The following is a 12,762-nucleotide window of genomic DNA, read 5'->3' as shown; positions in this document are numbered from 1 at the left end:
TTAGACAATTCGTTCGTAACTGTTCTGAGAAATTTGAAAATATTGCCTGGCATGAAATTTCTCTGATGGAAAATATAACGAAAATGCCTTACAAACCGAACTGTCCAAATATTCTGTAAATGAGAAGCAAGCTTCCTAGAGTATTTTGCAATACAACAATAGTTAATTTATTCATTTAAAGCTAAAAAAGTGACTTAAGTGACCATTTTGTCGTAAAATAGTGACTTTAGTGACTTTTTAGCGTAAATAGTGACTTTTTAGTGACTAGGCTCAAAATAGTGACAAAGTCGCTAAAAAGTGACTCGCTACTAGCCCGCGTGGCATCGTTGTGCCCAACGAGGTCAACCTTTTTTCAAAGAAAGCTGGAAGAATTCAAAATAAAAAAACTTGATAAAACTGGATATATAAATTTGAAGCTTTTACAGAAATTAATTTGATTTCCGGTTCAAAAATGCTGCACCGTATAATTGCATGTAACTTAAAAAGCTGAAAGAAAAAATTTGACTGATGGAGATTATAGTCACTGGCGTACTCGAATTTGAGTGGAATTTGATTCAAACCTTACAACCGAGGGGCATGAATACTGAAAAGACCATACATGTAAGGGTAATGAGCACAAAAAATGTAGTGACGAACATAAAACTGGATAAAACTGGAACAATTTTAAAAAAACTGGATATATTCAACTTTCAGCTGTTTCGCTGGAGATCCTCAAAAAAACTGGAGGGTTGGCAACGCTGGTTGTGCCAGATACGGTTGAGCAACTTCAAAAGTGCCGTTTGTACAGACAAAGGGAGCCGTCTCAGCATTGGATTTTTTTTTTTTTTTTTTTTTAAAGGTGGCGGGGAAATCTGCAAACAGACACCTGAGAAGAGAACTCAGGGTGTGGGGATGAGACTAGGGGAGAGATGCTGGGGTAGTTACACTCGCCCAGACACCTACTGATCCCTGTCCCGACCCACTAAAACCCCTCCAGTCTCCAGCCCTGGTCTTCCCGGAACGACGGTTAAGTATTACGTCGGGGAGTGGCTTTTGTGCGTGATGCACCCTCTTTACTCTTATAACCTCCTAGCTAACTACCTGGAGACTGGTAATTAGCTACCACCGGCGTGTTGGTGGTTGACCCGCCACACACGTTGCAGCTCCAGAACAATTTGAGAGGCGGCCGCACAGACCGCGTTCCAGATGTCCGGGTCGTCGCACATCCTCCGGACTAGATTGTCCGGAGTAGTGCCAGGCCCGCTCACAGCCTTGCTCCTCGCTCTTGCGAAACGGGGGCATACGAAGAAGACATGCTCAGCAGTCTCCTCCTCCTCCACGCACTCGGGACACATGGGGGACACCGCGTGTCCGAACCTGTGCAGATATTGCCTGAAACAACCATGGCCTGACAGGATTTGTGTCAGGTGGAAGTTCACTTCACCATGTCGTCTCCCGACCCAGCCGGATATCTCCGGTATGAGTCGGTGCGTCCATCTGCCCTTTGTGGAGTTGGACCATTCCCGCTGCCAGCGGAGCATCGAGAATGACCTTCTGGTACCTCGTATGCCCCTTGTGTCACGTTGGTCGAAACACTCTCTGTCCTCCTTGATGGCGATGCTGATAGGCATCATGCCGGACAAGACACAGATTGCATCGTATGACACTGTACGATACGCACTCGCAACTCTCAGGCACATGAGCCTGTAGGTACTTTCCAGTTTACCACGGTAACTGTTAGTACCTAGCGCTCTGGACCACACTGGCCCACCATACCTAAGTATGGACGAAACCACGCTGGCAAGAAGTCTTCGCTTGCTGCCATAAACCGCTGAGCTATTGGACATCATACGAGATAGTGCTGCAATAGCCGATGAGGCCCTCTTACAGGCATAGTCGACGTGACTCCCGAACGTGAGCTTGTCGTCCACCATAACCCCCAAGAGCTTCAGGGATCGCTTCGAGGTGATGGTGCAGTCTCCGACTCTGACCACCGCCTGTTGCTCCGATTTACGGTTGTTCACAACCGTGACCTCCGTCTTATGATGCGCGAGCTCCAGTTTCCTGGAGCGCATCCAGTCCTCGACCTTGCGTATACAGTGCGCGGCCGTCAACTCGACCTCCTCGATAGACTCGCCGTAAACCTCCAGCGTTATGTCGTCTGCAAAGCCGACGATCACAACCCCTACAGGGAACTTGAGTTTCAACACTCCGTCATACATGACATTCCACAACACCGGGCCCAGGATAGAACCTTGCGAAACTCCTGCGGTAATTGGGACGCACTTCTGACCCTCCTCCGTATCGTAAACAAGTACTCGATTCTGGAAATAATTTTCCAGAATCTTGTACAGCGACACCGGTACATGGATGCTCCTGAGCGCGAGCGCTATGGAGTCCCAACTGGCACTATTGAACGCATTCTTCACGTCGAGCGTGACGATTGCGCAGTAGCGTATTCCCCTTCTCTTGCGCTGGATTGCTACCTCCGCCGTCTTGATGACGGAAGAGATTGCGTCCAGCGTGGACCTGCCCTTCCGGAAGCCGAACTGGTTACTTGCCAGACCGTGTACACCCTCCGTGTACCTCACCAGTCTGTTGAGGATGATCCTCTCAAGCACCTTGCCCGCGGTGTCCAGCAGGCAGATAGGCCTATATGCCGATGGGTCCCCTGGCGGTTTCCCAGCCTTCGGCAATAAGACCAGTCTCTGCCGCTTCCACCTGTCCGGAAAGAGACAGTCATCCAGGCACCTCTGCATGACTGCCCTGAACAGCCCGGGGGCCGTTTTTATCGCCAGCCTGATCGCCAGGTTAGGGATACCATCCGGTCCCGGTGCCTTGCTCACCTTTAGGGATTTGGCGATCACGATGAGTTCCTCATTCGTAACCCTTGCCTCCTCCCCTGCCTCGACACGGCTGTCGTCGCTCACGGATTGGATGCTCGGCAGGTTGGCCGACCATCTCTGGTCTATGTCTGAGATACTGGAACGTCGGACGTGAGACTCGACTGCCGGAGGCCAAGGACTTGGCTCGTGGCGTGGAAAGAGTCCCTCGATGATACGCTCCAGCATCGCTGGTGATCGCTCTGCAGGCGCCAGCGCGCCTTTAGTCTTGGCCATTACGATCCTGTAGGCGTCACCCCACGGATTTGTATTGGCACTCGCACATAGCCTATCGAAGCAGGCCCTCTTGCTGGCCTTTATCGCACTCTTTAGCATCGATCTTGCCGAACTGAATGCTGCGCGGCGCTCTTTCCTCTCTTCTTCGTTTCGCGCACGCTGCATCCTCCGTCTTGCACGGAGGCACGCACTGCGAAGGTCGGCTATCGCGTCCGTCCACCAGTAAACCGGTGGCTTTCCATTCCTAGGTTGGCGAGTCCTAGGCATGGTGGCGTCACACGCCCGCGATAGCATAGCAACTAGTTGGTCAGCAGTCGGGCGGAGCCAACTGCCCCCCTCGCGCTCCCTTCTCATTGCCTCTTCGAATACCTCGGCATCAAAGTGCGATGTCTTCCACCCGCGAACGGTCGGAGTGTTGGCTCTACCCGTCGCTTGCCGCCTCTCGTTGTTGTCTACACTATAACAGACCGCCTGGTGGTCGCTATTAGTGTAGCCATCGTCTACCCTCCAGTTCTTGATCAGTCCTGGGCTGGAGAACGTCACGTCGATGATCGACTCCGCACCATTTCTGCTAAATGTACTTTTGTTCCCAACGTTGGCCAGATCTAGGTTGAGCTTTGCAAAAGCCCCCAACAGGATCTGGCCCCTCTGGTTCGTGAAGCGACTTCCCCACTCAACAGCCCAAGCGTTGAAGTCGCCCGCCACCTCCAACGGCGTTAGGCCCGTTAGCTCCATGGATAGGAGGTCGACCATCTGGGTGAACCTTTCGGTAGACCAACGTGGCGGAGCATAGCAACTGCAGTAGAACACTCCGTTTACCTTAGCAACTACGTACCCTTCTTCTGAGGTTGAGACAACCTCCTGAACCGGGAATTTGCGCGTCGTACATATGGCCGCCAAACTGGACTTATCCGCAACCCAGTTACCGTTTCCGGGAGGAATGCGGTAGGGATCCGATATGACGACGATGTCCGACAACGACTCAGTGGCTGCTTGGTGTAGCAGCTGCTGAGCCGCGAAGCAATGGTTCAGGTTCAGTTGCGTCACCCTTACGCCCGTGGTTTCGCAGCCGGCTTACCGGCTGGGCACCTGGGGCCTCCCATAAAATGTTTGGCGTCCCGTTTCCCGGAACATACCATGCACTTGGGAGACTCCACACAGTCCTTTGCTTTATGGCCTGCACCTCCACATCGCCTGCACAGCTGGCTCCTATCGGGCCCCTTGCAGGTCCAGGACTTATGTCCGCCCTCAAAGCACCGGAAGCAAATGTCTGGTTGCTGTAGTATGCCCAGAGGACATACAGACCAGCCGACCTTCAACTTGCCCTCTTTCAGGGCCAGGTTAGCGTCTCAGCATTGGATACCCGATTGAATCGGTGCTTATGGAGAAAGTTCTTCTTTTATCGAGTGCCTGGGTTTACTAAGGGTCAAATCCATGTTGTATCCCTTATATACACCGGCCGCAGTGTTAGAGGAACTGCGCTCGGCCGATCTTTCGTTGTAGTGGTGAACCAATATTTCAACAACCCCTGCAGGGTCGTCAGTTGAACCTGATGGGCCTCTTAAAGCTTCGGTGCTGTGGCAACGCTTGCTACCCAGTATGTTGATTACGTCGTCGAGCTCGTAGAAGAGATCTTGGCCACGAAGGTTTCCCATGACTGCTTTTTGGCGTCCCGTACAGCCTTTTTTGCGGCTACAGGAGCTTGCTGGAATTCATGCAGAGTCTCGAGTTTTTTCGGTTCGTCGTCAGAAAGCCGCCGCAAGCCTCACAGTTTTCGCAAAGGGGCCCGTCATACCGCTTGTCTGTGCAATGCTTGCTTTTGCTGCCGACCGTATTCGCTCTATGAAGATTCCAAGTTGACCAAAGCACCGGGTCAGATTGAAGCTGAGGTTAGCCGTTCAATCTGCATCCAGTCTGCGCGATCGTAGAGCCGTTTTTGCCTTGCCATTAAAGACTGTGACCACCCGGGAAAAAATATAGGGAAGTGATCACTGTTGTGCGTGTCGGGTAGAATTTTCCAGACTAGTTTTAGGGCGAGTGAATCCGAACAGAGTGACAGATCGATCGATGAAATGGACCCAGTAGCAAAGTTCAAGCGAGAAGGAGAACCGTCGTATAAAATCACGAGTTTTCTCATGAGAACGTTTTCGACGATAAACCGTCCGAGGGAATCTACGCGATAAGATTCCAATGCAGGATGATGTGCGTTGAAGTCTCCTAATGCCAAAGCTGGTTCAGGTAACTGCTCTAAAGTTTGTTTTTAGTTTTTGGGCTTTGTTCTTGATGGGGATCGGGAACGGGAGGTGGATTGTGTAGATTGGTTCTTATTGTCGGTGTTGTTTGTAGACTGTTGTTTGTTGTTTCCTTTTATTGTTGCTGTTGTTTAGTTCAGTGGTGGAAAAACCGAGGAAAGATGGTGCTTCGATGCCGTTGGTGTCTTCTGTATTATGAGATGTCGATGCCGCTGCAGACTCTGGAAACATGGCATTCTCCGAACCGTGCTTACCCACTGGCGTCTCATTTGAGAATTCGGTCGAGGACTAGCAATTGACACGGCGGAATTGGATCTATTCCGATGTGTATTTTTGTCGACAGCTTTGTTGGTCTAGCTGTGCCTAGTTCGTTTAACTTGGTGAAATCCATGTAAGAAGCGAAGCTGTTCCCAACCGAGTTTCCGCCGCTGCACACGGCGTTGGAGTTCTTGACGACGTCCGCGAGGATTAGGCCGTCATTAAAGGTCATTCAATAGTTTAGCATATTCCGTGCAGGATTGGGTGAAATGTACATTTTGGTTAGGGGACGTTCAATAAATACGTAAGCATATTTTTCCACTTTTCCAAACCCCCCTCTCTCCCTTGTAAGACTTAAGATTTAAGACTTAAGATGTAAGATTTTTCGATACCCCCCCTCCCCCCTAGTAAGATCTTATTGCCAGCATATATAGATTTTAGTTTATATCATGATGAAGCAAGCACAATACTTCGTTTACTCTTCTGTTCTTAATTCTAGTTAGTTTGTTCTTCCCTAATTTTCTTTTTATGAATTTTACTGTCCACACTTTCATGAACATGGTTATTTAAACAGCTGCATTAACAATGTTTTTCTTACGTAAGATAATCAATTCACCCCCTCCCTCCCTTGTAAGATAGCGTAAAAAAATTGCAAAGCCCCCCTCCTCCCCTATTTGCTTACGTAATTATTGACCGGCCCCTTACAGTGTTTGCACGTCGCCAGCTGCACGGGGTAGGTGTCGAGTGACATCTTGGAAGAGGATTGTTCGTAAAATAGGAACGCCATTGACTATACCGGGCCAAAAATCTTTCAGAGTCCATTCTTTGCATCAGTTGATGGTCGGTAATTTGCGGTAGGTAGTGTTTTCTGTCGTGTTCCAGCTCGTGTTGCATGTTGTGGCTCTGGGCCATATTCTGGGCTATCTCGGGGAATTCAGTTCCAACGTAGACACGGCCGTTGATGATTTGAAGGTGTTTGACCTGGGTCGGGGGACCGTTTAAATTTTGCACAATAAAAACAGAGATGTAGGTGCATTTGAGCCTGTTTCGAACTGCCTTGAAGTTGATGACGAAGATTCGGTCGACCATAGTGGTCATTTTGTGGCCAGGAATGTTCCGTTAGCGAAAACGATGATGTAAAAAATTGGACACAAAGGACGAAGTCTGCGAAAAATCGAAAAAAAAAACACACTCGGACCTGTTTGGACACGTGCGTTCAAAACCAGTACTGTGAAAGTACTGCTGATTACTATGATAATAACCAAGTTTTTGTGAGTCCCCTACCATTCTAGATTGAAACCACACTGGAATTTTGAGTAATTTAAACTACCTTCTTCTGTTGAACAGATGTAGACTGCGTAGTCTGTTAACCCTATCCCCGCGGAGAGACATCAGCTTTTACACCGAAAAATGACATTCAAACTCCTATTACTCAGCAACCGCATGCAAAATTGGCACAAACTATATTGCATGTTGAAGATCAATCCGTTCTCTAACTGCTTAGAATTTTTTCATTGTTAGAAATTTCAAGTATAGTTGTTAAACTGTTATCAAAGTTTATATGTCAGGTGATGCCATATGGCATCCCCGCGGGGAATGGGTTAATGTACTGGACAACAACGAAGCAAGCGCTACAAGTATAACGGCGTTAAAAGCCTCTGCACTAAAATTTGGAAATCTCTCAGCAAACAACCTAGTTTTGTACGGCTGAAAAACCGCAGCCTCAAAAGTGTCTAAATTTTAATCAGTTCATTATGGTCAACTGTTATTGTACTGGACAATTGCAGCACAACCAACACTAACAATTTCTTCCCAGTCGAAGTTCGAACGCACTCTTTAAGATAAGACCAGTATTGTCCCATGAGACAGTGGAATTCCTAGTTAATTGAAATAGCAAACAAGTGCAGACTTCACCACGTCGTTTTTGAATTCTTTTTTAAGTTTGATAAGATCTGAGGCTAAATCAAATCTGATAAGGTGGCAGAAAACAGTTCGAACTTTAAATCATTGATATTGATTGATGCATTAGAATGGGGGGAACATTTCGCATTTTCGAGATTGAACAACAAATATTTTAATTTTTATACCACTCTCAGTCATTTATATGACGAGATTCATGGAAGTCTCCTTCTATACATACTACGAATAAATTTTAGTGGAAGCCATTACACTTGAAACCAAAACTTTTGAAAATAAACAAAAAGAACTTTCACAATGTTCATACAATATAGTAACATTATATAAATAATTTGAAGCAATTACCTTTAAATGATGCAACCTCAAATACCGGAAACCATAGTGTATGACCGAAAACAAAGCAGTCCTAATCAAAATACATACAAATTATCAGTTCAATTTTCAACTAGCATTTTAGCTATGAAATTTAATTTTATATTTAAAAAAATACAGATTCAATTATTACTCACTCGTCCAGACCAAATATTTTCAAACAATACTGCGTGTTCTTTTTAAAAAGTATTGCTTTATGAATTTCATAATACACTTAGTAGCTAACATGAGTTTCTATTTCATTTCACTTCGCTTTTAACTATCGCACCGAGGATTTTATTTTTGAATTAAATTGTTTCGCATTGAACACCTACATTGAGCATAATTGTTATTTATTTCAAAACTACGCTTCGCAATCGCGACAGCACGTTCAATTTATTTTTCGAATCTACCGTTATTTTCGCCATAAAATTCAGAGTTGCACTAAGGGCGAAAAAGAGCGAATGTACGAAACAAACGAATGAAGAAAAAACTGAAAAAGCTCAGCCGCAGGGCATCAAGCAAACACGGCAAGCACATGACGACGACAGTTACGCACACCATCGCAGCCTGACGGGTTCAAAACAAAACCACGTTTCTCGTCGTCCGGTTTTCTGCTAGAGCAGAAATTTCTGAAAATTTGTGGTAATCTAGCAGTTTTATTTGGTGCCAACCCGTTTTGTTTTGTTTAAGTGAATACCAAAACCGCTCACCATGCCGAAAGTTAGTTCCCGCTCGGGTCCACCCCGAAAAATGTCGACCAACAAATCGAAACACTCGATGAATCCGGAGCGGCCGACCGAGGGCCTGAAAGGGGTGGCCAAACCTCGTACCAAGGCCACCATCAAGCGGCTGCAGATGTACCGAAACTTCAAGGCTAAACGCGACCGTAGAGGTAAAATTCTGACACCGGCTCCCTTCCAAGGTTGGGTATCCAGTGGAACGGTGTCGCGAGTGGAACCATCACCCAAGTGGTTTGCCAATTCCCGGGTGATTTCGCAAAGCTCACTGCAAAAGTTTCAGGAGGAGATGGGCAAAACTATGCGTGATCCCTACAAGGTCGTGATGAAACCTACCGAACTTCCAATTACGCTGCTGAATGAAACTGCACGCTATCAGCGGGTGCATCTGTTAGACACCGAAGGCTTCGAAACGACTTTCGGGCCGAAGCGACAGAGAAAACGGCCTGCCCTAAAGGTTCGAGATCTGGAAGATTTAACAAAAACGGCAGAGGAATCAGCGGAACGGTATGACGACAGCAAGGATCGAGATTTGGAGCGGGATGACGGGGGCGTACGAGATCAGGTGAGTTTTTTCAACAGATAACCAAGAAGATTGGTTACTATTTTGTGATTTCATTACAGGTCCGCGAGTGGATTTTCGCAGCCGGCCAGAGCAAACGAATCTGGAATGAGTTACATAAGGTGATTGATTCGGCGGATGTTCTGCTCCAGGTGCTGGACGCCCGAGATCCAATGGGGACTCGTTCGAAGTACATTGAAGGATTTTTGAGGAAGGAAAAGCCCCATAAACATTTGTTTTTTATCCTGAACAAGGTGGATTTAGTTCCGATTTGGGTAACACAACGTTGGGTTGCACTTTTGAGCAAGGAATACCCAACAATCGCATTCCACGCCTCGCTGACACATCCTTTCGGTAAGGGAGCACTTATTAATCTCCTCCGTCAGATTGGAAAGCTACATGTGGACAAGAAACAGATCAGTGTTGGATTTATCGGCTATCCGAACGTGGGCAAATCGTCAGTTATTAATGCCTTGCGGAGCAAGAAGGTTTGTAAGGTGGCTCCAATAGCGGGAGAAACTAAAGTTTGGCAGTATATCACTCTGATGAAGCGAATTTTCCTAATCGATTGCCCGGGAGTTGTTTATCCTACAGCTGAGACAGACACAGAAAAGGTCCTGAAGGGTGTCGTGCGAGTGGAGTTGGTCAACAACCCGGAAGACTACATCGAAGACGTACTGGCACGAATTCGAAAAGAGTACGTCATCAAAACCTACGGCATTTCTGAGTGGAGTTCACACATCGATTTCTTGGAACAGTATGCCAAAAAGTCCGGAAAACTGCTAAAGAAGGGCGAGCCGGATGTTCAGACTGTAGCAAAAATGATTCTTAATGATTGGCAACGAGGAAAGCTACCATTTTACGTCCCACCGGAAGGCTTTGAAATACCCAAATCTGCCACAGATCAAACCGAAACTGAAGCGACGGAAGACGATCAGAAGAGTTCCTTCTCAGGGGTCACCGCTACGCCAACAATTCCAGAATCGATCAAGAAAGGCAAAGAACTGTTTCAAATTCAGGACTTCCGCAAAATTAAGGTCAACCTGGAATTCGAAAGTGAAGACGTTCGTGAAATTGATAAAATCGATCTGGAGCTGCTAGAGAAATTAAAGCAAGAACGGAAGGCTGAAGCAACGAATAAGCGCAAAGCTTCCGACAACCAGGAAAACGAAAGCGACGAAGAATCGTCTGGTATTTCTGATTTCTACTCTGAAGACGAGTACGATGAAGAAAGCGGGAAAGTGGTTCACAAGAGCGCGAAAACCAAATCCGCTGGCCCCGCTGCAACGGAGAAAGCACAAGCTAAAACCGCCAGTGGAAACTTTACGGTTGTAGAAGACGAAAAGACGGCGGAAAACAAACAACCTAAAAAGACCGCCAAACAGCGAAGAGCTGCGGAACGAGCGGCTAAACGGAAGAAGATAGGCAGTAACTTCTACGAAACTCACAATGTTAAAAATCGCAACCGAAACAAAAAACCAGCTGTCTAGCGTAATATTTCTTTATTATTTCGTAGTTTTATTATATTTGAAATAACACGCATTCAAAAACTAGCAATACTCAAATTTTTTTCCGATGCAAAATTCGACTAACTTCTGCCAAATTTAAATCGGCCACTGCTGGTACCATCGGCTTTGCACGTAGTTTCGCCAAATGGCTGGGATCCTTGCGCAGTAAACACTGCTCTTCGTCTGGGCAGTCACAATAGTTGGAAATCCTGACACTTCCTCGTAAGTCGCTAGCCGTTGTCACTCGAATTGAATGTTTCGAACAGAACGCTTTCATTGCCCAACTGTGCTCGTACGGTCGGTCAATCTTTTGTCCACACACGGTTCGGTCGGGGAATTGGTACCGGCAGCGCACAATAGCAAATCGATCGGTCACGGTCGATGGGTCGTCTCGGTCCGGCATCATTGCCAACGATAGTGCCGGATAGAAGAGAAAAGCAAAGAGCGTTATCGCCACAAGCACCAGAATGGGCACAAATAATGCGAAATACTTGTCGGGCAAATAACTTAATCCGAGATACTCCAGCAAATCAGTTGGAATATAGGCCCACAGCACATATAGGATGAAAAGTGTTTGAAAGAGTAGGTATAGAAAGAACCCGTATATGGCACGCGACGGTGTTGGGGCAGGCGTATGTTCCGGCATTATCTAAATCGAACGATTAATAGTGGCTGTACGAGTCGGTTTTCGGTGGCCCAAATTGCTGCAGTGTCTCGCAACAGAGAAGCAATGATTCGAAAAAGGAATTCACGCCGACCCGGATGTTTTTAGTCTGCTGGCCGCGAAATTCTACCACCAGCTGGTTACCGTCCAGCGTGAGGGATTTTCCAATGAAGCTTCGTTTTGGTTCAGTATCAACTCGTAACACGTCGTACGCAATTTCCGCTTCACGTTTTGTTGGGAATGGAACTCGAAGGGTTCTGCAAGTTGGAGTAATGTTATTGCACTGATATACCCTCATATGAACAATACTTACACTGCAATATCACTGCTGGTGGACATAATAGAAATAGTTACAATCTCCAATCAACAGATTTTCAAAATAAACTGTTTCACAAATCTGTCGGATAATCAAACGGATTGATCACGATTTTCATTTTTATTTTACAAAAATAAAAACAAATTCAGCCCCTGTAGCTGGACACACTCACGAGCGAGCAATGAGAAAGAAGAAAAAGAAAGACAGAAACACAGGCAGCCAAGGGACTGACATGGCAGCTGTCGTATCTGATGAATCAGGCGAAAAACACTCTTATCACGCTTACCCGGAAAACCCTATACATAAACTATACTATACAAGAAACTACTCAAAGCAAAGCAAAGCCTTGGTGCTACATTCCGATTCAGAACTCGACCTTCTGTTTACTATACACAGACTTCGCAGCCACCCGTTAAGTGTACAGGACAACTGCGGGGCTAGCGCTACCATCCTACTGACACTAACAGTCTCTCCCGAGTCAGGACTCGAACCTACGACGACTGGCTTGTTAGGCCAGCATCGTACCTCGAGAACAGCTAGGGAGGGCTACTCAAAATCCCCTTAAAGCGCACAGACTCAAAATCTGTGTAGAGAGGCTGTGCCTACTCTTGAGTTGTATGATCATACCTATAATTGGATACCAAAATATACCTTAAAAATTGGTAGTGTATGAGATAAAACAGATACATTAATGACTAGTTTTAACGCATATTAGGACGTTTCAGTTTTTCAACAAAAATATTTAGTTTTACACACACCTAATTTATCTCGGCAAGCTTCCCAACAGCTGATCGAACTCGGCGAATTTTTTTGCGAATGTCAGTAATTGATGAAAATTCGGCAAATATTTCGATCAACCGTAAACCAGTAAGCATTGACATTTTATTTGCCGAAGTACTGGAAAATTTTGCGGAAAACTTGTAGAATATTTCGCTGAATTTATCAGCTGTTAAATTCTCGGCAATAAAATCTAAGTGTGTAGGTTCGTCAATTTAACCCGTAAGGGCATCTTCAGCGGTGGTCTATTTTTGAAACAACTTTATACTAGATTTACACCAGCGAAACCTGAATAGAACCAGTTAAGGGAATCTTCAGC

General features: G+C 46.3%; 3 protein-coding genes across 3 annotated transcripts; 1 reads left to right on the top strand and 2 right to left on the bottom strand.

Moving 5' to 3' along the window:
• Nucleotides 1-8,414: 8,414 nt before the first annotated feature.
• LOC129724459 (nucleolar GTP-binding protein 2) lies at nt 8,415-10,739 on the top strand. Its single transcript, XM_055679390.1, has 2 exons — nt 8,415-9,181; nt 9,241-10,739. Exons 1-2 carry the CDS (start codon nt 8,591-8,593, stop codon nt 10,666-10,668), a joined length of 2,019 nt encoding a protein of 672 aa, XP_055535365.1. The 5' UTR covers nt 8,415-8,590; the 3' UTR covers nt 10,669-10,739.
• On the bottom strand, nt 10,664-11,332 carry LOC129724460 (uncharacterized). The gene has a single exon (XM_055679391.1). The coding sequence runs from the start codon at nt 11,330-11,332 to the stop codon at nt 10,739-10,741; it is 594 nt and encodes a 197-aa protein (XP_055535366.1). The 3' UTR covers nt 10,664-10,738.
• A 16-nt stretch (nt 11,333-11,348) lies between these two features.
• On the bottom strand, nt 11,349-11,848 carry LOC129724461 (EKC/KEOPS complex subunit LAGE3). The gene is made up of 2 exons (XM_055679392.1): nt 11,664-11,848; nt 11,349-11,607 (listed from the first exon to the last, which is right to left on the bottom strand). Exons 1-2 carry the CDS (start codon nt 11,687-11,689, stop codon nt 11,349-11,351), a joined length of 285 nt encoding a protein of 94 aa, XP_055535367.1. The 5' UTR covers nt 11,690-11,848.
• Between the last annotated feature and the right edge of the window lie 914 nt (nt 11,849-12,762).

This window comes from Wyeomyia smithii, chromosome 2, assembly GCF_029784165.1.
Source record: "Wyeomyia smithii strain HCP4-BCI-WySm-NY-G18 chromosome 2, ASM2978416v1, whole genome shotgun sequence".
NCBI lineage: Eukaryota > Metazoa > Arthropoda > Insecta > Diptera > Culicidae > Wyeomyia > Wyeomyia smithii.
This window is presented reverse-complemented; position numbering and strand designations above follow the sequence as displayed.

What these genes read in the sequence shown, in the direction of transcription:
- LOC129724459 (XM_055679390.1), top strand. Translation starts at nt 8,591, where the DNA reads ATGCCGAAAGTTAGTTCCCGCTCGGGTCCACCCCGAAAAATGTCGACC. An exon ending in ACGGGGGCGTACGAGATCAG is followed by an intron (nt 9,182 to 9,240) that starts GTGAGTTTTTTC and finishes ATTTCATTACAG; the next exon opens with GTCCGCGAGTGGATTTTCGC.
- LOC129724460 (XM_055679391.1), bottom strand. Translation starts at nt 11,332, where the DNA reads ATGCCGGAACATACGCCTGCCCCAACACCGTCGCGTGCCATATACGGG.
- LOC129724461 (XM_055679392.1), bottom strand. Translation starts at nt 11,689, where the DNA reads ATGTCCACCAGCAGTGATATTGCAGT. An exon ending in ACCAGCAGTGATATTGCAGT is followed by an intron (nt 11,608 to 11,663) that starts GTAAGTATTGTT and finishes TCCAACTTGCAG; the next exon opens with AACCCTTCGAGTTCCATTCC.